Source organism: Salmo salar, chromosome ssa05 (genome assembly GCF_905237065.1).
Source record: "Salmo salar chromosome ssa05, Ssal_v3.1, whole genome shotgun sequence".
NCBI classification, from domain to species: Eukaryota; Metazoa; Chordata; class Actinopteri; order Salmoniformes; family Salmonidae; genus Salmo; species Salmo salar.
The window spans coordinates 30,255,067-30,276,121 of record NC_059446.1 but is presented as its reverse complement, the minus strand read 5'-3'; the positions used below and the strand labels follow the sequence as shown (position 1 = coordinate 30,276,121).

The following is a 21,055-nucleotide window of genomic DNA, read 5'->3' as shown; positions in this document are numbered from 1 at the left end:
GTACTGTTATTCCTCCTCATACCATGTACAAAAACTGTTATCTGTATAATATAGGCTTACAGTATGATATTGACAGACAGCCATTTTCCATCATAAAATCATGTTAGAAATTCACCCCATAAATGGAGGAACTAACTAGATTAATCAAATCCTGTTGGCAGCACAGCTAATGGGGTGGGGCAGCATGGGAATAGGGCCTGGTATGGCAGCCATGTTTGTCTGAAATGATCCCCTCCAGGCTTTTCCCCACCACTGTTCTCCGAGAGATAAATCCCTGTTGCACTTAGTATCCATCCATTTTTAATGCAGGGCCCCAGCTGGAGAATGAGAGGGAGGGAGAAAGGAAGAGGAGAGGGCTGAGAGGTGTGGATGGCTGTGCCCAAGGCCTCAACACAGCACCCGAGTGCTTAGTGTATACTGTCTGTCTGAATCCCCCTTTCTCAAAAGAGGTCCAGAAGTTATGGGCTGCTGGCTGCCTGCTGCCATTCCAGAGATAGCAGACAGAGAGGCTAGGAGAGGGGGGCATTATTCAATAGACTTCAGTGCAAACATGATCTGTGTTGAGTGGGGAGGCACACAGGCCTAGACATTCCAGGGTGGGCAGCCTTCATAAACAACGGGCAAGTGCTTGGAACAACCATGGGGCTTTGTTCCTCCAGCTGAGGTGGCTCTCATGCAGAGAGACTTTGACTTCTAGAGCGGAGGAAGACCACTCCCTCCATCTGTTGAAGTATGGACTTTAATGTTCTGTAGGCGGAGCCAATGACAGAGAGCCAAGAACGATATGTGCCATCTTTAATGGTATGGTCTAGCCTACATTTAATATCTGACAATGGCAATGAGATACTGTTCATGTAAACTGGTGAACGAGGTCTGTGTCTATCAAGTCGATCAATAACATCAAGGCATCAGTTATAATATTTGATAAGCTATTTATTCATGTAATTAATTCATATCGTATTATTCTGCACAGGCAGCATACAGGGACTATTTCATTCATATCGTATTATTCTGCACAGGCAGCATACAGGGATTCATTCATTAACATAGTATTATTCTGCACACACAGCATATAGGGAAATTGTGGTAAAATATTAATAACAAAGATCAACAGTGTTTCTTTTTTCTTATTTCATTTAATCAAAAACCTCTGTTACAAGTGGCAAATTGTCAACTGTTTTCAATATATTCCATTCTCTTGCAAACAACCCCAAGAATGTAACATTGAACAAGTAAACTGTTAAAGTAGGGATAACACTATATACAGACAATCACGTTTTGGTGAAGAATGAGTAGAGCTTATTGGAAATACACTTTTGTCATGTTTGAATGCAGCAAAAGAAAAATACAATTATGTTATACAAAGATCAAAAATACTATTTAAACCCTTATTATAAATGGCAGCACTATATTAATAAACTGCAGTTGACATTTTACATGTAAGTACAAAATCCTGTTGAGGTAGTACCCTCTGAAGTCACTTGAAATGCTAAAATACTGAATAAACGTAAGTCAACTTTATATACAATACAGCAAATCTCTGTTCCTCATTTCAGTTCATTAAAATTGTATAATCCTTTGGTTAACATAACTGTCAGAAATGTGCAGTCTCACAAGTGACAACTTTCCATCTTTCCATCTTACATTCATAATAATTTTGCATCTTTTTGGATTTATTCAGGGGAATAATGCAAAAGGGGGCTAATACATTGTTTTTTAAGAAAGGCTTGTTTAATAACATTCATTTGCGCTATCCCACTATTTCTCAAGGTGAATTGTCCTCCTGACTCTACTATTGCAGAGCACTCCTTACCTCCCAAGTTCAGTCCTCTGTTGAGGATATTTTGGGGTAATTGTTGATAAAAGAAAAACTGCATTGAAAAGAAATGCCTACAAGCAATTATATCCAGTGTGTTACCCTCTCTTGGGAATGTAAACATCAAGGGTATATCTTATTTGGGTAATGATTATTCATAAGTCTGGGTGATGTGTGACATGGGAGATGAAAGTCATTTGGCTTGGCTACTATTGAGTATGAAGTTACCCAGAAAACACCAGGCCATAACAGAGATGTCATTGTCTTGTTTTTTTTTTATGCTACAGATATCACATGTCAACTTCAGAGCAAGTTTGAAACTGTGTTGTGGAGTGGCAGACAGAGGAATGGGCCTCAAAGTGCCATGCCTTGTTTTACAGACATCTTGAATGGAAATAGTTTTATTCATGAACATTCTTACCCTTGTTAATAAATGACAAACTTAACTTTGGTTTTCAAAGAGAAAAGAAATAGCAAAGCTTACAGTAAAAAGTACTGGTAACATGACAATCACAACCTTCTCACGCCCTCATAAATCAATGTACACCAGGAAACACTCAGCATTTATTCACACATTGTGATTATGAATATAGGTGAATTTAAATGAACACTCAAAGAGCTATACACTATAAGAAGAAAATAAATTCAATGTATAACGAATAAAAACATCTATGTGAATAAAGCAACTATAAAAATATAAGAGATTTTGGAAAAAGCATAAAATCAACATTTTGTTTTATTTGTTTAAGAAGTCATGTAGCCTTAGCCATTAGGACTGGGATATGCTATAGCCGCAATGGAAACAGTCATCTGAAAATTGTTCAGTGCAATTCAATTTAGTTTCTTTACTTGTGTAAAAATCTATCTCTAGAATATTTTCATTCGCTTACCACCCACTGCCCTCCCTCCCTTTAATGGTCGCTGGGTTGGTTGATCTTTGGAGAGTGGACAGTACTTAATTGTGTGCGCATTGTCACCATTGGCGCTGCAAAGAGGGCAGGTATAAGCCCGAAGAATGGGGCACACCACCCTTCCGTCCGGTGTCTTCAGAACGTGGGAGCCATACACCTCCTCCGGCGCACCGTTATTCCTGCAGAAGACGCAGATTTTGGGCTCCTGTTTATTCCTTGACGTTGGTTTGCGCATCTTCCTCTCCACTCCGAACAGGTCAAATCCTGCGAAGCTTCCCCCGAAGCCCAAGTCCCGGTCTTGTAGTGGGATGCCACCGATTTGGTTTTGGAATGGACTCAGAATTGAAAAGCGCTCCTTCAAGTCCAGGATGGAGGTAGGCGGGGGGCTCGCGGATGGACAACAGCAGTCCAGGTGTCCGCCTCCACTACTGCCCGAGATTACGCACGCACATTCTGGAGAGTCATCCAAACCCAGGGTTGCTTTCAGGGACTCGGTGATGGAGTTTGGGCTTTGGGGCATCATGTGCTTGTTATTCTTCGTGACCAACGTCGACAGACCCAGATAGTCGTTCCAAAAATTAAAGGTATAGTCATATGGGTTGCGCGCACTCAAATAGTTATGATTGAGAAAATCCATGATTCTTTTTCTCCTTTCTATGCAAAAGCACCAATGTAATCCTCCAGGTTTACAGCCAGAGCTCGTTTCCAGGATGGTTGGTGAACTGGACTGCTCCAGTGTTCTTCAAGTGTATAAACGCTTGTACAACAGGCTTGCTGGTTATAAGGAGACCGGAAAGCTGAAAAGAGGGCGGGGCTCTCTTCTTTAACCAAGTTTATGATCAGGTTGCAGCGCACTCTTTCTCTGCAAGGGTAGGTTTGGAAAGCGGGAAACCGATCCGATATGGTCCGAACTGGCAGTCGTTTACAAGTTGGAAAACAACCACATATCTTAGTAACATAGCCTACACAGAAATATAGTCACACTTTTTTAACGGTTTCATTACGCACCAGTCATATGTGTTTAGAGCTACACCCGTAGCTTTATGACTTGATACAGAAGGGCAGGATTGAGCTACGCAGTAAATACATAATTGTTTATTTGTATAGTGCGATGTCAAAGCCTACTAAAATAGCTTACATACACATGTTTGTGCGCATTTCTCGTGCACACCCTAACCCTTTCAAGACCATGCATGCATAAAATCCCTTTGTTCCTAGAGCACCCTCTCCACCACAGTGATAGAACACTTCCCACCTGACTCTTGTCATATCGCTGAGTATTTGGATACTATGGTAACAATAGTAGCCAATGCCATACCCTTTTCTGTCATCACGGCGTCTATTACAATTCAATACTACATATTTGTCACTAATATCATGATTATCCTATTGTAGTAGGCCTAAAATGTATTTTGGAGGGGTAGTGGTGGTATCGAAGGATATACTGCAGAATTACAGGGCTTGTTATAGTTTACATTTACATTTTAGTAATTTAGCAGACGCTCTTATCCAGAGCGACTTACAGTAGTGAATGCATACATTTCATACATTTTTTTCCCTGTGCTCCCCCATGGGAATCGAACCCACAACCCTGGCGTTGCAAACGCGTTGCAAACACCATGCTCTACCAACTGAGCTACAGGGAAGGCTAGTTTGTCAGTAGATTTACTTTGCTATTCCCCTTTTAGAGTGTTCCTTCTGTGGCTTTGGCATTGTGAAAAAAACCTTCTTCGTCAAGCCACATTGTTGTACAAGCTGAGGGCTGAATGAAGGCAAACTGTGTTGCCCTTCAAGCCACTCTCTCCAACCCCCGCCCTGAGTACAGAACCCTAATGATCGCAGATAAAATATACTCACATTTATACAGTGGCATAGCCCTTGTCTGTATATGTGAATCCATTCAAGGAACAAAGAGCATAGGATGGGGAGACAGGAGCATATAGAGAGGGGCATATATGGAAAGTGATGGCTCTGCAAGACATAACTGTCTCAGAATAGAATCTCATGCTTCCTTATGACTGCATTTTATGGGTAGAAAAATAATGAACACTGGTACATGTGTAAATTGGAAAGTGCATGAGGGGAACAGTGTGAAAATGTCATGGAAGACAGGGTATAATGGAATATATAGGCAGAGGGCATTGGATGCAGGCTGGTGCTCTCACAGGTCTATGATCAGGATGGTATTCTATTGTGGAATCCTCATTCCCTTGTTTACAATAACAGCAACGTGTCATTTCACTCCTCTGCCACTGGGAGACTGTGTGAGCCCAGTGGATCCTAATTAGGATGACATCATCAAGCTTCCGTTCAATAGAATAACCCCATAACCCCAAGAATTCACCCAAGGAGTTTTGATGTATTTTTGTTTACTGCCAGAAACCTATGATGGATAGAACATATTGTACTTATGAAAATACGTGTCCACTTTCATTGATTGAGGCCATGACATGAGCAAAGCCCTAAAAAAGAGTGTTTTGTTGTTGCTCTATCAATAGATAAGTCGTATAACTATCACATCAAACTTAACTTTAAAGTGCATGTAAACATCAGGAATGCAGGAATCTTTACATAATCAGGCAACTCAGAGTACCATTCTGTAATCTACTGTAACTGCTGCCTGCCTTCTCCATGATTAACTACCTGAGTCTGGAATTCGAGAGCAGGACTCTTTAAACAATGATAGCATATGAGTGACTGCAGTTCTAATTAAAAGTGGAGGGGAGGTTGTTGAAACCCGTCCAATCGGGAGGATTACATCTATTTCAAGGGAATTCATTAGAACTCCATACCTTGCTGTTGACTGAGCTGCAAAGTAATAAAAGAGGAACTAATACTAAGTAGAAATGTTTTCAGAGGCAGGTTTTCCCAGTCACATAAGAGAGGAAGGTATTGATCTTGGAGGATCTAACCCCTATACTTGTACCCATTAAGCATAAATAATGTATATTATCCTTAACTCTTTTTCCAGTGCAATATAGAGCCAACTCTACAGCATATGAACCCTACAGCATATTAGATACTTGGGTTTCTGCATCTCCACAGTGGAACTAAAATGTTCGTGGGTCATTATTACTTCATGTTGTTGTGACTGAGAAGGAGTAATACTCATCCATTTACATTAAGCAAATTATCTGGCTGTGTTGAGGTAGCATGGGCCTATCAGACAAGGAAGCAACTGAATGATCTATGGCACTAGTATGGGGGCTGTGGCTGTAAATTGATTAGGTATTCAAACTGAATAAGAGCTCATCATACAAGCATTTGGGGACCCAGTAACACATTTGCTTTGCAATAAAAAAGTATTGTTTTGCCCAGTAGTGCAAGTGTGAGCATTTCCCCGATTACCGATGTGGATTTACATTTCAAAACTCCCATTGATTATGCTGGAGATTAATTATGCAATGTAAATCAATCTGTATATGCCTCTTGCTGAACCTGGAAATATGGTAATGCATGATTTATAAGAGCTTTTGCAACAATCTTCCTGTGATTCCCCGATTGCATTTTGAAAATGATGTATAATCCTATACCAAATCTGTTGTTGAAGTAAGTTGTTCTGGTAAGAGCATCTGCTGAGTCGCCACATTTTAATGTACATTTTGTGGTAATGTATAATTTTTTTCTATGGGCATTTGTTTGAATTAAACGTATCACATTAAAAACCCAAATTAAAATGGAAAACTGAGGTAAAATCAAGCCTGCAGATGTACAGTAAATATTTATGGATGTACTGTGTAGGATAATAAATATGCCAGTTTTATCTGGCAGTCTTAGATGATCGTTTGTATGGATGATTGCTAATATGATGCAAAGCACATTGCATGCTGTAGAGAATGAAATATGAAACGGATATTTATGCATCTCTTCTGGCTGACATAAATAATCTTGTTAGTAGCCTCAATAAATAGCCATTTCTTTAAGTGTGGTGCTCATCGTGTAGTTTTCTGGTGTACTCTATCTCAGAGTAAGGGAATTGTCTCCCTTACAGTGGCTTGCGAAAGTATTCACCCCCTTGGTATTTTTCCTATTCTGTTGCCTTACAACCTGGAATTAAAATAGATTTTTGGGGGGTTTGTATCATTTGATTTACACAATATGCCTACCACTTTGAAGATGCAAATAATTTTTTCTTGTTAAACAAACATGAAATATGACAAAAAAACTGAAAGGTTGAGCGTACATAACTATTCACCCCCACAAATTCAATACTTTGTAGAGCCACCATTTGCAGCAATTACATTTGCAAGTCTCTTGGGGTATGTCTCTATAAGCTTGGCACATCTAGCCACTAGTATTTTTGCCCATTCCTCAAGGCAAAACTGCTCCAGCTCCTTCTAGTTGGATGGGTTCCGCTGGTGTACAGCAATCTTTAAGTCATACCACAGATTCTCAATTGGATTTAGGTCTGGGATTTGACTAGGCCATTCCAAGACATTTAAATGTTTTCCCTTAAACCACTCAAGTGTTGCTTTAGCAGTATGCTTAGGATCATTGTCTTGCTGGAAGGTGAACCTCCGTCCCAGTCTCAAATCTTTGGAAGACTGAAACAGGTTTACCTCAAGAATTTCCCTGTATTTAACGCCATCCATCATTCCTTAAATTCTGACCAATTTCCCAGTACCTGCCTCTGAAAAACATCCCCACAGCATGATGCTGCCACCACCATGCTTCACTGTGGGAATGGTGTTCTCAGAGTGATGAGAGGTGATGGGTTTGCACCAGATATAGCGTTTTCCTTGATGGCCAAAAAGCTCAATTTTAGTCTCATCTGACCAGAGTACCTTCATCCATATGGTTGGGTAGTCTCCCACATGCCTTTTGGAGAACACCAAATGTGTTTTCTTATTTCTTTCTTTAAGCAATGGCTTTTTTTCTGGCCACTCTTCTGTAAAGCCCAGGTCTGTGGAGTGTACTGCTTAAAGTGGTCCTATGGACAGATACTCCAATCTCTGCTGTGGAGCTTTGCAGCTCCTTCAGAGTTATCTTTGGTCTCTTTGTTGCCTCTCTGATTAATGCCCTCCTTACCTGGTCCGTGTGTTTTGGTGGGAAGCCCTCTCTTGGCAGGTTTGTCGTGTTGCCATATTCTTTCCATTTTTTAATAATGGATTTAATGGTGCTCTGTGGGATGTTCAAAGTTTCTGATATTTTTATAACCCAACACTGATCTGTACTTCTCCACAACTTTGTCCCTGACCTGTTTGGAGAGATCCTTGGTCTTCATGATGCCACTTGCTTGGTGTTACAGACTCTGGGGCTTTTCAGAACAGGTGTATATATACTGAGATCATGTGACAGATCATGTGACACTTAGATTGCACACAGGTGGACTTTATTTAATGAATTATGTGACTTCTGAAGGTAACTGGTTGCACCATATCTTATTAGGGGCTTCATAGCAAAGGGAGTGAATACATAAACACGCACCAGTTTTCCGTGTTTGATTTTTTTGATTTTTTTTTAAACAAGTTATTTTTTTCATTTCACTTCACCAAGTTGGACTATTTTTTGTATGTCCATTACATGAAATCCAAATAAAAATCCATTTTAATTACAGGTTGATATGCAGCAAAATAGGAAAAATGCCAAGGGGGATGAATACTTTTGCAAGGCACTGTATCTGATGGAGCTTTCCCCTCATAGAAATCATGATCTAAAAATAGTGTCTACACCTGGTCACCAATGTCAGGCCTCACTGAACAGCATTTTCTATGTAGCTGGTTATTCACATACAGTATACGTTAAGCTCATGAGACGGGGTTGCATAATACAGCATGTAGCTACTTATTGATCACTGTAATGATGTCTAATGGGTTTTCAGGAATAGCTACAAAAATCTTTTGTCATATTGATCATCGTAATGATGATGAATGATGACTCATTTCTTATGAAAATGTCCTCACTGTGTGCACCTGGCCACCTGGGCCTGTAGCTACAGTATGTTTTCTTGGTTTGTGACAGACTCTGACCAGCAGATAACCCTGTTTGTGTCTTATCATTAATATCCATTAGACTGCTGTCTTTACTTATGCAAATGAGGGCATATTCAGCAAATGTAATTTGGATTTCACTTGACAGATAGCTTAGAGCGTTTGATCAAATATTGAACCGCCAAAATGTATTCAAAATGATGCTTCAGAGCAGTCTACCTTCCAACCCCCCAACTCTGGAATGGCTTCTACTTGACCATGACTTTCCTCTGAATACAATTTTGGTTTGATATTCCTTTGTTCCTCAGAGACACAAGGTTATAGCAAAGGGTTAATGGGAAGCATTTCCATAAAGCAAAGCTTCTGTTTATGCGTTTTTGTTGTCATCCACTGCATTAACAAAATAGTACGCAGTCGTCTTTTGTTCCTTTATTGAATAGCAGGGAAATGGGTTTCCTCATAATTGCATATTAACTCCCCCGATGCCTTTCTGTTATATGCAGGCCTGCATAGATAACTGATGGTTTCATTCAATGACTCTTACTCCACCTTGCAGCATGGAATAAATGGGACCAATAAGGCAAGCTAGTCGATAAATGAGGCCCTGTCTGCATAGATATAAGGAGGCCCAGAGGTATAGAACAAACAAATGTCACTCAGTGCATTCTAGCAAAGACAAAAGCCCTCCCGTTTGACTTAATGGTCTGCTGAGCAACATTATAATGTCGATTCCAGAAACTATGAGCGATGAATGTTGATGCACTTGAGCAGGTTCATTCTCAGTTAATCCATTTTGACCTCAATTTAAACAGGACATATTTGCATATTTTGTTAAGTTTGGTACTGGAATAGAAGAGCTTAATGTAACTAATCTCTGGAGATATTAGTTTGTTTACGGTGGACTAACTTAAAGACCCAGTGCAATCTAAACAATTATTTATAATAGTTGTATTAATACAAATAGTATGATTGATGCATTTCTAAAAGGGTGATGAATGACAGGGGTTCCATGGGATTGATGTGCTTAAACATCCACTATAACCCTATAACTCTACTGTACTTGAACGGCACAGTTCACATTGATGTTTTCGGTTCCCAAACATTGCTTTGGTACCGTGGGTAAGTGTTTGGTAAGTGTGACTGAATTACCTCTTGATGCCATCATTCCCCATCTTCAGGTTTTACATTTAAAATATGTAGATTACGGTCTTATTCCCTCATGTGACTTGGAGTTTAAACTCATTTGCATGTAATGGAGACCATTATCATTCTCATATAGCTAGGAAACTGAATCTGGGCTTGGCAATCAGCAGGAGAATGAATGATAAATGATAAATTGCATAGGCTGGCAAGGAGCTGGAAAGGGAAGCATTAATTGCAAATAAGGCTTTAGTAACAGTTTAATTTATGCATTTTCTTTCTAATCTACCTTTCTAAATAACTTCCCTAAAGAATTTGCCAGCAGCCATATTCATTAGACTGCCTGAGAAAATATGAGTATTGTCTGTTTCATTAGGATCCTCAAAGCAATGTAAAAAAAGACAGTGCTTTCGCTGTTCTCAGATTACTCCTCGAGAGATGTTTCTGTGCACAATAAACACGACATACTGTATGAGCACAACAGTCCCTTTGTTAGCTTAGTGCAGACAGCGAGAGATGCCTACCTGTCTGATGTTCTTTTCATCTCTGCCAGATCAAAATAAAACACAGCTGACCTGTGAGTGCAGGCGGTCACCTGGAGAAGACTCCATATAACATTGGCTTTGTGGAGCCATCTCATCCTCCACTGACAAGGACGCAGGGTCACCCTGAAGCAAGCTGAGTTTCATAGAAGAGGAGAGATTCATTTTATCAGTTGTAGGTTGTTTAATCCCTCCGTCACAAAGCCTACACAATGCTATATTGTGGCATAGCCAGAAACAGTCATGAAATAGATAAATCAATCTTGTTCAGCTTTGACTCCTTGTATTAGATAGGATCTAAACATTGTAACAATATAAACTATTTGTTGATGTTAACCAAACATTATTCTATCTGAAAGGCATTCTATCGATGTTCGATGTGATGGTTTGTTTTGGATTCATTCTATATGACCAAATGCATATGCACACACACACAAACAGAAAAATAGATTTTCCATTTTTTTCTGATAATCGATAGGTCCTTGGTGGATATGATGAGCTGCTACATGTGCATCACTGGGATGTTTAGCTAATTAGCATCATTATCCACTTCAGTGAGCATGTCACCTTTTCCATTAGCACCAATGACATCATTAGTGCACTGATAACCCTGGTGATTGATTGAAATATGAACACAGTTCAGTGTGTGTGAGTTGGTACAGCACAGTGAATGGGTACAGTACGTTTCAACAAAGCAATAGGGATATGCTCAGAGCACTGATCAGGGTGGATATTAGGTCTCCGCCATAATTCTTTTTAAAAATCCAATCCGGTCTCTGTGTGAGCACTGGACAGTGCTTGACTTAGACTGAAATAGGTTCTGCTACTCATTTTGGGTGCTGGTATTGTTTATATTTAGGTGTAGGAGGTCCACAATACTTTTGAGATAATATTTTATAAGAGGAACAGGAGCTCAAGCAGTAGAACATTTAGGGTGCTGGTACTCAGGTCCAGTGAGCTCCTGCTCAAGTCAAGCAATGGCACTGGACAAGTAAACCTAAGACTTTTTTTCAAATATATAGAGAGATTTTTTTACACTAACTACAACAAAAATGACAGGACTAGGCTATGTGCTCATTCACATGGGCTTATGCATCTTCGTGCAATGGTTTAGTCTTTACTGGGTAAACCTTTTACATTAGCATCTAAAAATGACTAATTTGGTTGAGAATCAATTGGTCCAACTCTTTCTAGAAAGGCTACTGGCCCAGATGACAAAGCAGAAGTATCCGATTCTGACCATAACCTGCCGGGAGGTGGAATTTGATCCACTGTGCTGTCATGGGCACAGTTCTCAGGGCAGATCCTTTCCATGTGAAAAGCAGCTGCATTTTACAGTTGAGGGGATTTCAAAGGAGCCGCACCAAGCTCCTGCCTCTCAGTCGAAGCCACCTTTCCGGCCTGACCAAAATCTTTAGACCTGAAAGTTCACCGTAGGGGTTTTGTCGCCCGGTGAGCCGTTTCACATTCAATTGGCCGCTAAGACACTGACAAAGGTGCGGTGATGACAAGACTTGTTAAGTACATTTCAGTCATTTCAGTCATAAATGGTTTCTAATAGAGATTACATTGGGGAAAGGTCAAAGGCTTAGAGTGAGACATGGGAGATTAGTCATAGTTGTATGTTTTAATGATCTGTACTGGGTCCTTTATAAGACCTGAAAGAATGTTTGGGCTAAAATTGGGCGGTGCGAGGCACTGTATGGGATTTACCTGAGAAGTTGTGAGACAGGAAAGAAATCTTGTCACATCAGATTTCAGGTAAAATGTAATGGTATTGGACTTAGCAACAGCAGCATGGTCTGTCAGTAGCCCTGTTTATATCTGGTGCTAACACAGATCCTTTGTCCTGATCTTGTCTACATTCTGATTGTGCCCACATTTCCAGAATAAAATGTGTCTATTATCTGTCCACTGTGTCTGCGTTGTGACCAGATTTCCTGGTCCCTACCTTTATGCAAATTATTTCACAGCTGTTCTTTCAAAATACTGTATTTATTTATTGTAAGACACATATTGATGTAATCAGTCAATGGTGCCACCTGTCAGTGATTTTAGAGGGCGTAATAATTATGATTTAAATGGTTTCTCTGTCCAGATCTGTCTACACTTCTAAGATATCCAGACACAATGCGTGTCTGACCACCTCTGGAGGTGGTCAGGAAGACCTGATCACAATCAGGCCACAATGTCTCTTTTGATTGTCTACACCTGTCTAAAAATGTGGGTACAATCAGAATGTGGGCGAGATCAGGACAAAGGACGCAAGTTAGAACCAGGTGTAAACGGTTCTAGTGTGAATACCAGGAAAAATAGATATTGTAATACGAAATAGCACCACCCCTCCGCCCACAAGCAAATATCAATGGATGGTAAGCAGCTATGAGCAAAACAGTGGAGTTTTAGATGTCAACAAATAATTAGTTTAATCCTGTTTATTTAGTCAATTAATTAAAATGCCTTTACTTGTATGGCATGTTCAATAGAAACAAAGTTGAAAAAATCCGAAACGCGTAGGATTTTTAAAACTTTGTTTCTATTGAACATGCCATACAAATAAAGGCATTTTATTAAATTACATGAAGAGTGCCTTGGGTTCCTTTCTTTTTGATGACCAATTCACCCCTTTTACCCAAAAAAATTAAAAATAAAAAGTACAAAAAAATATTACAAATAAAATAAAAAACAATTATGAAATGTATGCATTCACTACTGTAAGTCGCTCTGGATAAGAGCGTCTGCTAAATGACTAAAATGTAATGTAAATGTAAAGAGCACCTTCTGTCTACCAAAATGTACTATTGTGTACCTTAGTAGCGCTTCCCTTCCTCCTCTTCCTTAAATCAATGATGTTGTTTCAGCAAGTTTTTTATGATACAACATCCTTATGTGAAAGACATAACTCTTTGTAAAGGTTACCTTTTGCCAAAAACCTTTTTACTTTTTAAGTTGGGAATGTGGTTCAGTTTACCTTTACCTTAAAAAGGGAAGCAGCATGCCTTTTCAAAAAGGACTCAGGCATTCCTTTTGTAACCATTTTAATGATTACTGCCTCTATGGTCAAGAGGCGGTTGACGAATGGACTAATTCTGTAGGATTAGTCTTCGCTGGTTTGATCCAGTCAGCCAAACAAACGTGACCTCTGAGCGCTGGTCTACATAGTTCAAACCATACAGTCCGCCTCATGGGGGTTTCAGTCAATGGATTAGCCAGGATCAGCCATAGCCCTTTGAAATTATTTGACTGACTTCGAAAGACTTGTTGAACCAAAATCACTAGCAGAACACTGAAAAATGTTACGCCTGGCTAGACAAAGCCAGAGGCAAGAGGGATGTATCGCCTGGTTGTCATTCCTCATGTGTTTTGGGGACTTCTCCTCTTGTACACCTCAGCTATACCCTAGAACCCATAAAGAATGATATGGATATGCAAGACCTGTATTACACAACACATGGGGCTTCAGCTGTGTCAGGTGGCCTTTTGTTCTGGTCTAGGATCAGTTCTGCCAGAGTGCTCTGCCAAATAAACAGTGGATGTTCCAGAGAATGGTTTGCTCCACCAGCTCAAATGACATCCTGCCATAAGACAGACAGCTTTTTGGTGGGGATGCCTGAGGCAAGATTATACTAACCTTGAATCCATTACTTCACCTTAGTGACCAAGTTGAGCCTATTGAGCTCTATTAAAATTTAAAAAAGATGGAATGCATAAGGTGAATGTAGAATTGTTACATTTTGTAAGCTGAGTAAAGCGGTTTGGTGGGAGATGCATTCTGCTGTAGCATGCGATGTAATTTAACACAGTACACCCACTAATGTTCAGTACCACATGAGAAGCAATTTACATTTCAATGTAAGAACTCCAAAATAAAAAGTAGACAGAAGGGAAACGAATTCAATACTATACACGTCAGACTAAAGCCTGTTCCCTCGTCTTGTGTACTGCATTGAGAAGTAGCTCCTCTATGTGCCTCAGAATGTATTTTCAAGATGCGTCGTTAGATTACTCCATTTTGGGAATTTAGATTTTACTCCGAGATGTTTTATACATAGTGTCGAGCAGGCTTGACAGAGGCAATTTCCCAGTTTCTTTACTCTTCCAATCTGCTTCTAACTAGCTGGTCTAATGCAGCACCAGATGGGTCCCGTTCTCCCTGATGCCAGAAAAACCAAAACCGTATATATTAAATCAAATCAAATCAAATTTTATTTGGGAATTTTGATTTTACTCCAAAATGTATCAATGTGCTTTAACACTCTTCTAAAGGACAATATACAATGAAAGTGTTACATTGCTGAAGAAATGTTGCTCATGGGCTAAAATGATTGCATATTAGCATTGATGTTTGAGATGATCATCGCTTCCTTAATCACCCCAGTCCATCTCATGTTGTCCTAGATACATGCAGTACGCAGCAACTGTCCATTTTTTGGTTTAAATCTGAAGTAGGATTTTGGCTCTTCATACTTACCTCTTACCTAAGGGCTATCCAATATTTTTCATAGCCAACTGCTCTCCAAATTCATAAATGTTCCTAAAATGTAAGGCAGGTGGTCAATTCATAATACATAGTTTGGGGCCACTATTTTTCCATCCATGAAATACATCTCGGTACATTTAATCTAAAAAGGGTGCACAGTGATTAAAATGCAGCTTGGCTGATACATTTATTAGCTCCTACATATGCATGATATGGCTAAACAGTCTCCGCTGTTTGCATGAGGACATTAGGAGATTAATCACAAGTGACAGCAGAGGGAACATTCAGGGCAGGAACCGGAGGAGCCAAGATGGACCCTGACCTATATGTACCTACATGGTAGCTAGCTGGCCGGGTTATTCGATACCATTCAGGTTCAAATGGTTTAGCCGTTTCTCTCAGGTGTCTTGTGAGCATAAGATAGTCATCACACGTTTCTCCTCAAAATTAGCCCCCAAGATACTGAGGTGTAAAAAGTAGCAACTAGCTAGATGCAGTAACACGTCCTGTTCCAAAGTATTGCCGATATGTGGGTCGCAAAACATAATGTTAGTGCACTGTCTTCAGCATGTTGTTCTTCCTTTTCAGAATATATGTAGGCCTATGCTCCAAAGTTATTAAATTAGTAATTGCCATCAGGAAAAGGTTGCTTTGTCCTTGCTTTGAATGATTTTTGGAATTAATTTCTGAACACAGTGTAGTGTCACACGGATCAAAATTATTCTAGCCCAAGGATCCCAGAGCACTACTGACAGAAATAATCCCAACTATTAGTGAATCTTCAGCTTAATGTCGAAGACTAAAAGGATAAGGAAACATAAAATATTGCTGGACACATACTGACATCTTTTCGTGGAATAAACAGCCTATTTTCCATGCAATGTTATTTGTTGATACTGACTTGAATGCTAAGCATAGACATTCACATACAGAAAAATAGGTTGCATTTCTGTTGGTACAGCTCATGCTGTTAAAGGGATACTTCAGGATTTTGGCAATGAGGCCCTTAATCTACTTCCCCAGAGTCAGATGAACTCGTGGATACCATTTGTATGTCTCTGCATGCAGTTTGAAAGAAGTTGCTTACTAGCACTAGCGCAATTGCTGACTAGCATTAGCGCTATATACTGGTACCCCCTGTATATAGCCTCACTATTCTTATTTTACTGCTGCTCTTTAATTCTTTGTTCCTTTTTTTTTTTTTTTTGGGTATTTTTCTTAAAACTGAATTGCTGGTTAATGGCTTGTAAGTAAGCATTTCACTGTAAGGTTGAATATCTGTTGTATACAATTTGATTTGATTTGATTTACTGAAATTCTATGGATATCTGCTAGCATGCTAGCAGATACAAATAGACTTCAAGTCATTGCGCTAACGCTAGTTAACATTGGCTCGCAAAATTACCTCTAAATTCCTTCATAATGGACACAGCGACATAAACATGGTATCCACAAGTTCATCTGACTCAGGGGAAGTAAATTAAGGGTCTCACTGCCAAAATCCCGAAGTATCCCTTTAATATCTGTCTTACACATTTCCTGAATAGAATCTGTAACATCACTCATGTTGACGGCTGACAGGGAAATAGTCTATTTCTAGATGGATTCTGGTTAAGGCATCACATTTATCTATTGCTATTGCAGTCCTCTGGTGAAGGAGCAGACATGCAATATTAGCAACGCCATATCGACTGGCAGGTTGTTATTGATCAGCCTATACTATACGGGAGGTAGAGAAGGAAGGAGAGAGAGAGAGAGACCGAGAGAGAGAGAGAGAGAGAGAGGTGGAGTAGCTGAACTTATGTAATACCCAGAGCAGCCCTTAGGCCAGTGGGATATGGATCATATTACACATGGCCAGCATGACCATGAGTTAATCAATCTACTTTTTCATTTTCACCAGGCATCCATATCAGCTCAATCGTAGCCATCATTTTGAAGTCCATCTTTGACCCCCCCAGTGGCAGTGTTTCTAATCCTGTTTTCATTCGTCATCCTGGGGCCTATATAGGTGCACATAGGTATTAGCCCATGGGATATATGTATCAAGCATCTCAGAGTAGGAGTACTGATCAAGGATCAGGTCTCCCCTCTCCATGTAATTTTATTCATTGTGATCCAAAAGGCTAAACTGATCCTAAATCAGCAATCCTATTCATAGACACTTGATGCATATGGCACCAGCTCTATCACTGAGAAATACTGGACCACAGCTGTCCTTAGCTGCAGGTAAACTCGTACTACTCTACAAGTCATCCTTAGCTAAAGGTAAACTAGTACTAGTTTACAAGTCATCCCTAGCTACAGGTAAACTAGTACTAGTCTATAAGTCATCCCTAGCTACAGATAAACTAGTACTATTCAATAAGTCATCCTAGTACTAGTCTACAAGTCATCCCTAGCTACAGGTAAACTAGAACTAGTCTACAAGTCATCCATATTTACAGGTATACTAGTACTAGTTTGCGAGTCATCTCTAGCTACAGGTAAAATAGTACTATTCTATAAGTCATCCCTAGCTACAGATAAACTAGTACTAGTCTAAAAGTCATCCTAGTACTAGTCTACAAGTCATCCCGAGCTACAGATAAACTAGTACTTCTCTACAAGTCATCTCTAGCTACAGGTAAACTAGTACTTCTCTACAAGTCATCTCTAGCTACAGGTAAACCAGTACTATTCTACAAGCCATCTCCAGCTACAGGTAAACCAGTACTATTCTACAAGTAATCTCTAGCTACAGGTAAACCAGTACTATTCTACAAGTCATCCCTAGCTACAGGTAAACTAGTACTTCTCTACAAGTCATCTCTAGCTACAGGTAAACTGGTACTAGTCTACAAGTCATCTCTAGCTACAGGTAAACCAGTACTATTCTACAAGTCAGCCCTAGCTACAGGTAAACTGGTACTAGTCTACAAGTCATCCCTAGCTACAGGTAGACTAGTACTAGTCTACAAGTAATCCCTTAAATGTGTGGTTAAACACAGGTGATAATTGTTCTCTGACCATAGTGACAAAGGACTCCAGTCGAAAACAATCAGGCCTTCAGGGGATTAAACTTCAAACAGAATCAGCGAGGCAGCCAAGGATGACAGTGTTGAGTAGCAACTCTCTCTCTCGTTAAAGGGAGAAAATGAATCGAGCTCCAGGGGAAACTCCAGCATGGCAGCTCAGGTTACACATCTTATACTTTGCACTAAAATAGATTTGTATAGTCAGCTAAATGGTTTATACCTTTTTAAAGGATGAAGAGTTGACTTTTACACATTTGTGATTTCCCTAACATATTGCTTTTGCCTTCTGTTGTTGATCCCTCAATGCAATTGCATTAAGCACAGTGTGAGTTAAAATGTGTAGCTTTTGGTCAATTTAGAGAAATCAATTGTAAAGGGCCCTGACCACCCACTATTGCCTTCCCCTGTAATTTGCAGGTGCCATATGGCCCAGACAATGAATCCAGAAGTTTCATTACTCAAGATTTAATTCCCACTAAGCCCAAGTCCTAACTCTCGCTTGTACTTCATAAAACTCTCAAGTGGTCCATTTTCATTGTTGTTCTGAGGTAAAGGGAGGTGTAAACCTTTCCATTAAGTCTGATTTCCTGTCAGTCTTCTAAAAAGCATGAATAACCAGCCTTAGGCCATTGAAGTTGCTATTTCCTATGGGGCTCCATTTAATCCTAGCAACACTAGACCGACCAAGGGGCCCCTCAATGTCAAGTTCATTGTAGGTGGGACTGGGTGGGTGGGACTAACTTCAGGTCACTCTAAAAATGTAATCTTCACCTGAATGTTAACTTCCTGTGTGCCCCATCAATGCTGGTGTTTTACTTCAAACAGTGACACGGTCTAGTGGTTGAGGAAACTCTTTGGTAGCTGGAGTGTTGCGTTTTTAAATCACATCTGAGGCATTTATGCTGTTGCTGGGGCTTTGTTGGAACTTGATTGCCTATAACCCAGTTAAGGATCAACAACAGTTAATCACTACAAATATGTTTATTTTGGATTTGCTGTGAACATAGTGAATAGGCTTTCTGTGTGGTATTCTCAGACAACCATTTGATTGACAGATTTGTCAGATATTTAAATCATTATACAGTGACTCCCATCATGCATTTCACGTTCAATGTCACATCTGTGCAATTGAACGTTATCATGTCTCTACGGGTTACTATTTGCATATGCAAATTAGCACATCTACAGAGGATAAATAAGATAAATAATTCAAATTCTGAAAGTAAATGGAAAAGAGGAAATAATGTAAAACCAAAATGTGATCATGCTAGCTATACCATGATGCTCTATTGAACAAGAAATACAACATCGACCACAACTACCCAATTTTGCAACTTTGTGAGGTAACGGTTTAATTCTCCAAAATCTTCCACTGCACTAGATAGCTCTTTGTGTTCTAATGTTCCCTCCATTCAGCCCCTTTGTTTGCTTTGGTGCAGTTGCTGTGGCGACTGAGCCCAAGGCCCCCAATCAATGGGCCATACCATTGACAGGCAGAGGAGAGTGGGAGGGAAGGGGGGAGTTGTGTTGGTGTAGCCCATTTCCCCATCTACAGGCCTTCAATTATCCATGGTAATAATGCTCCCGCTTCTCCACCACCATAAATCTAGACATGGCGGAATGTGTCACTGACAAAGTGCCCTTGTGATAGCACAGTTCTCTGTGTTATTGTGCTCTAATGCATGTGACAGCAGATGATCCCCTGATACCTTTACAGAGCACACCTCAACCAAAACAATAGGGCTTCCATTCAGGTGAAGTCTTTGTCTTACCCTGTCCTCGTGTTTTCTTACAAAAACATCCGTGGTTGGAATTTCTGAAAGCTTAGACTTTGAAATGTTAACTACCACCTGCCACCACATTTTGCTCTCAAGCAACAAAAAAAAACATTACTGCCAGTCAATTTATTTTGCGCTGAGGCTTCATTTACAGCCTGCTCAAAGATGTGCTCCTTGCCAGTCTGTAAGCAGTTTTACTAGGACTGCAGTGAAATCCTCTAATTGCGTTTAAACACCGGTATGCACAAGCTGTTTGGGGCCGTATTTTGCCACTTGACTTCAAAGGTGCACGACCTGCCTGTGTTGTGTAACATGACCTGGTCCTCCATCCTCCTCCACCTCTGTGGCCCCGGAACCTGGCCCCCGGAACCCCTTCCGAGCTGTTCATATAACGATGCGCTGATTGACTTGGAGCCCGATGACACATCTCAGACCTTTTGTCAGCTTTTAATCATGTTTCCTCCAGGCTTGCCTCCCGCAGCTTCCGCCAAGAAAATGCTTGAGGTGCAGCTGTTGGAGGAACCTGCAATTTGTTTCAATAAAGCTTGTTGGAGAGGAGGGGGGTGGTGTGTGTGTGTGTGCATGTGAGTAAGCGTGCGTGTGTGTGTGCACATGCGTGCTTGCATGAGTGTGGGTGAGGGGTATTTGCTTGCTTGGTCTTCATGTTGTACAGGGGCTGACTGGAATACTGATGGGTTGCGTGTCTCCCACCAGTGTATTGAAACCCACCTCAAGAGCCCAGATGGATAAAATGGCCATTTGATTTGCACAGGCCCATTGAGAGAAGACAGAGCGCTGGTGGTTTTGGCGCTGGACCACTCAGCATGGTGGCAACATGATTGGTCCCTGAGCGATTTGAACCATTTCCATCTCATTTCACATGTTGTGGTTAATAATGATATGGGAGGTACGATCTCCGAGACAAAGCCTCAGCGTAGAAGGGGAATCCTTTGACGAGCTACAAACGCCAAGTGTGATTCAGTTGACTTGCACATTTATTTGAATATGATGTAAAAAAACTAAATAAACGAGTTACAAATAAAGACAACAGTATTCCCTTTGTATGTAGTCCAGATGTTTTGTCTTCTACAACAAAGCTTGTAAGAGGCCTAAATGTAGCAAAGAAGTGTTTTGTAAATTTGACCAAAATCTTCTACACTTTCATTGCCTGTATTGTTTTTTTTTTTGGTTCCCATTATAGCAGACCTTTCTTTGTTCTCGTCAGCTCTGTCACAAATGTCACACTTTAATCTAGCCCTACTATTCTTACAGCCTATCAAATACAGTTTTCCTTTCACTTGACAACACCTTCCGTTTGAATTTAATTTATCTTTGTACTTCCATTCTGAAAGGAGGCTGCTTTGCTGATAAAATAGAGTTGACTTCACATTAATTTAAAATGTGAACTCTTATTCTTCAGCATATTTATTTTGCTCCTGTT

At 40.2% G+C, this 21,055-nt stretch overlaps 1 protein-coding gene across 1 annotated transcript; it reads right to left on the bottom strand.

Annotated features, from left to right (window-relative positions):
* Positions 1-2,535: 2,535 nt before the first annotated feature.
* nano1 (Nanos homolog 1) lies at positions 2,536-3,479 on the bottom strand. Its single transcript, NM_001141585.1, is given in 1 exon segment — positions 2,536-3,479. A coding segment is annotated over 1 exon segment (681 nt). The 5' UTR covers positions 3,365-3,479; the 3' UTR covers positions 2,536-2,683.
* Positions 3,480-21,055: the final 17,576 nt, after the last annotated feature.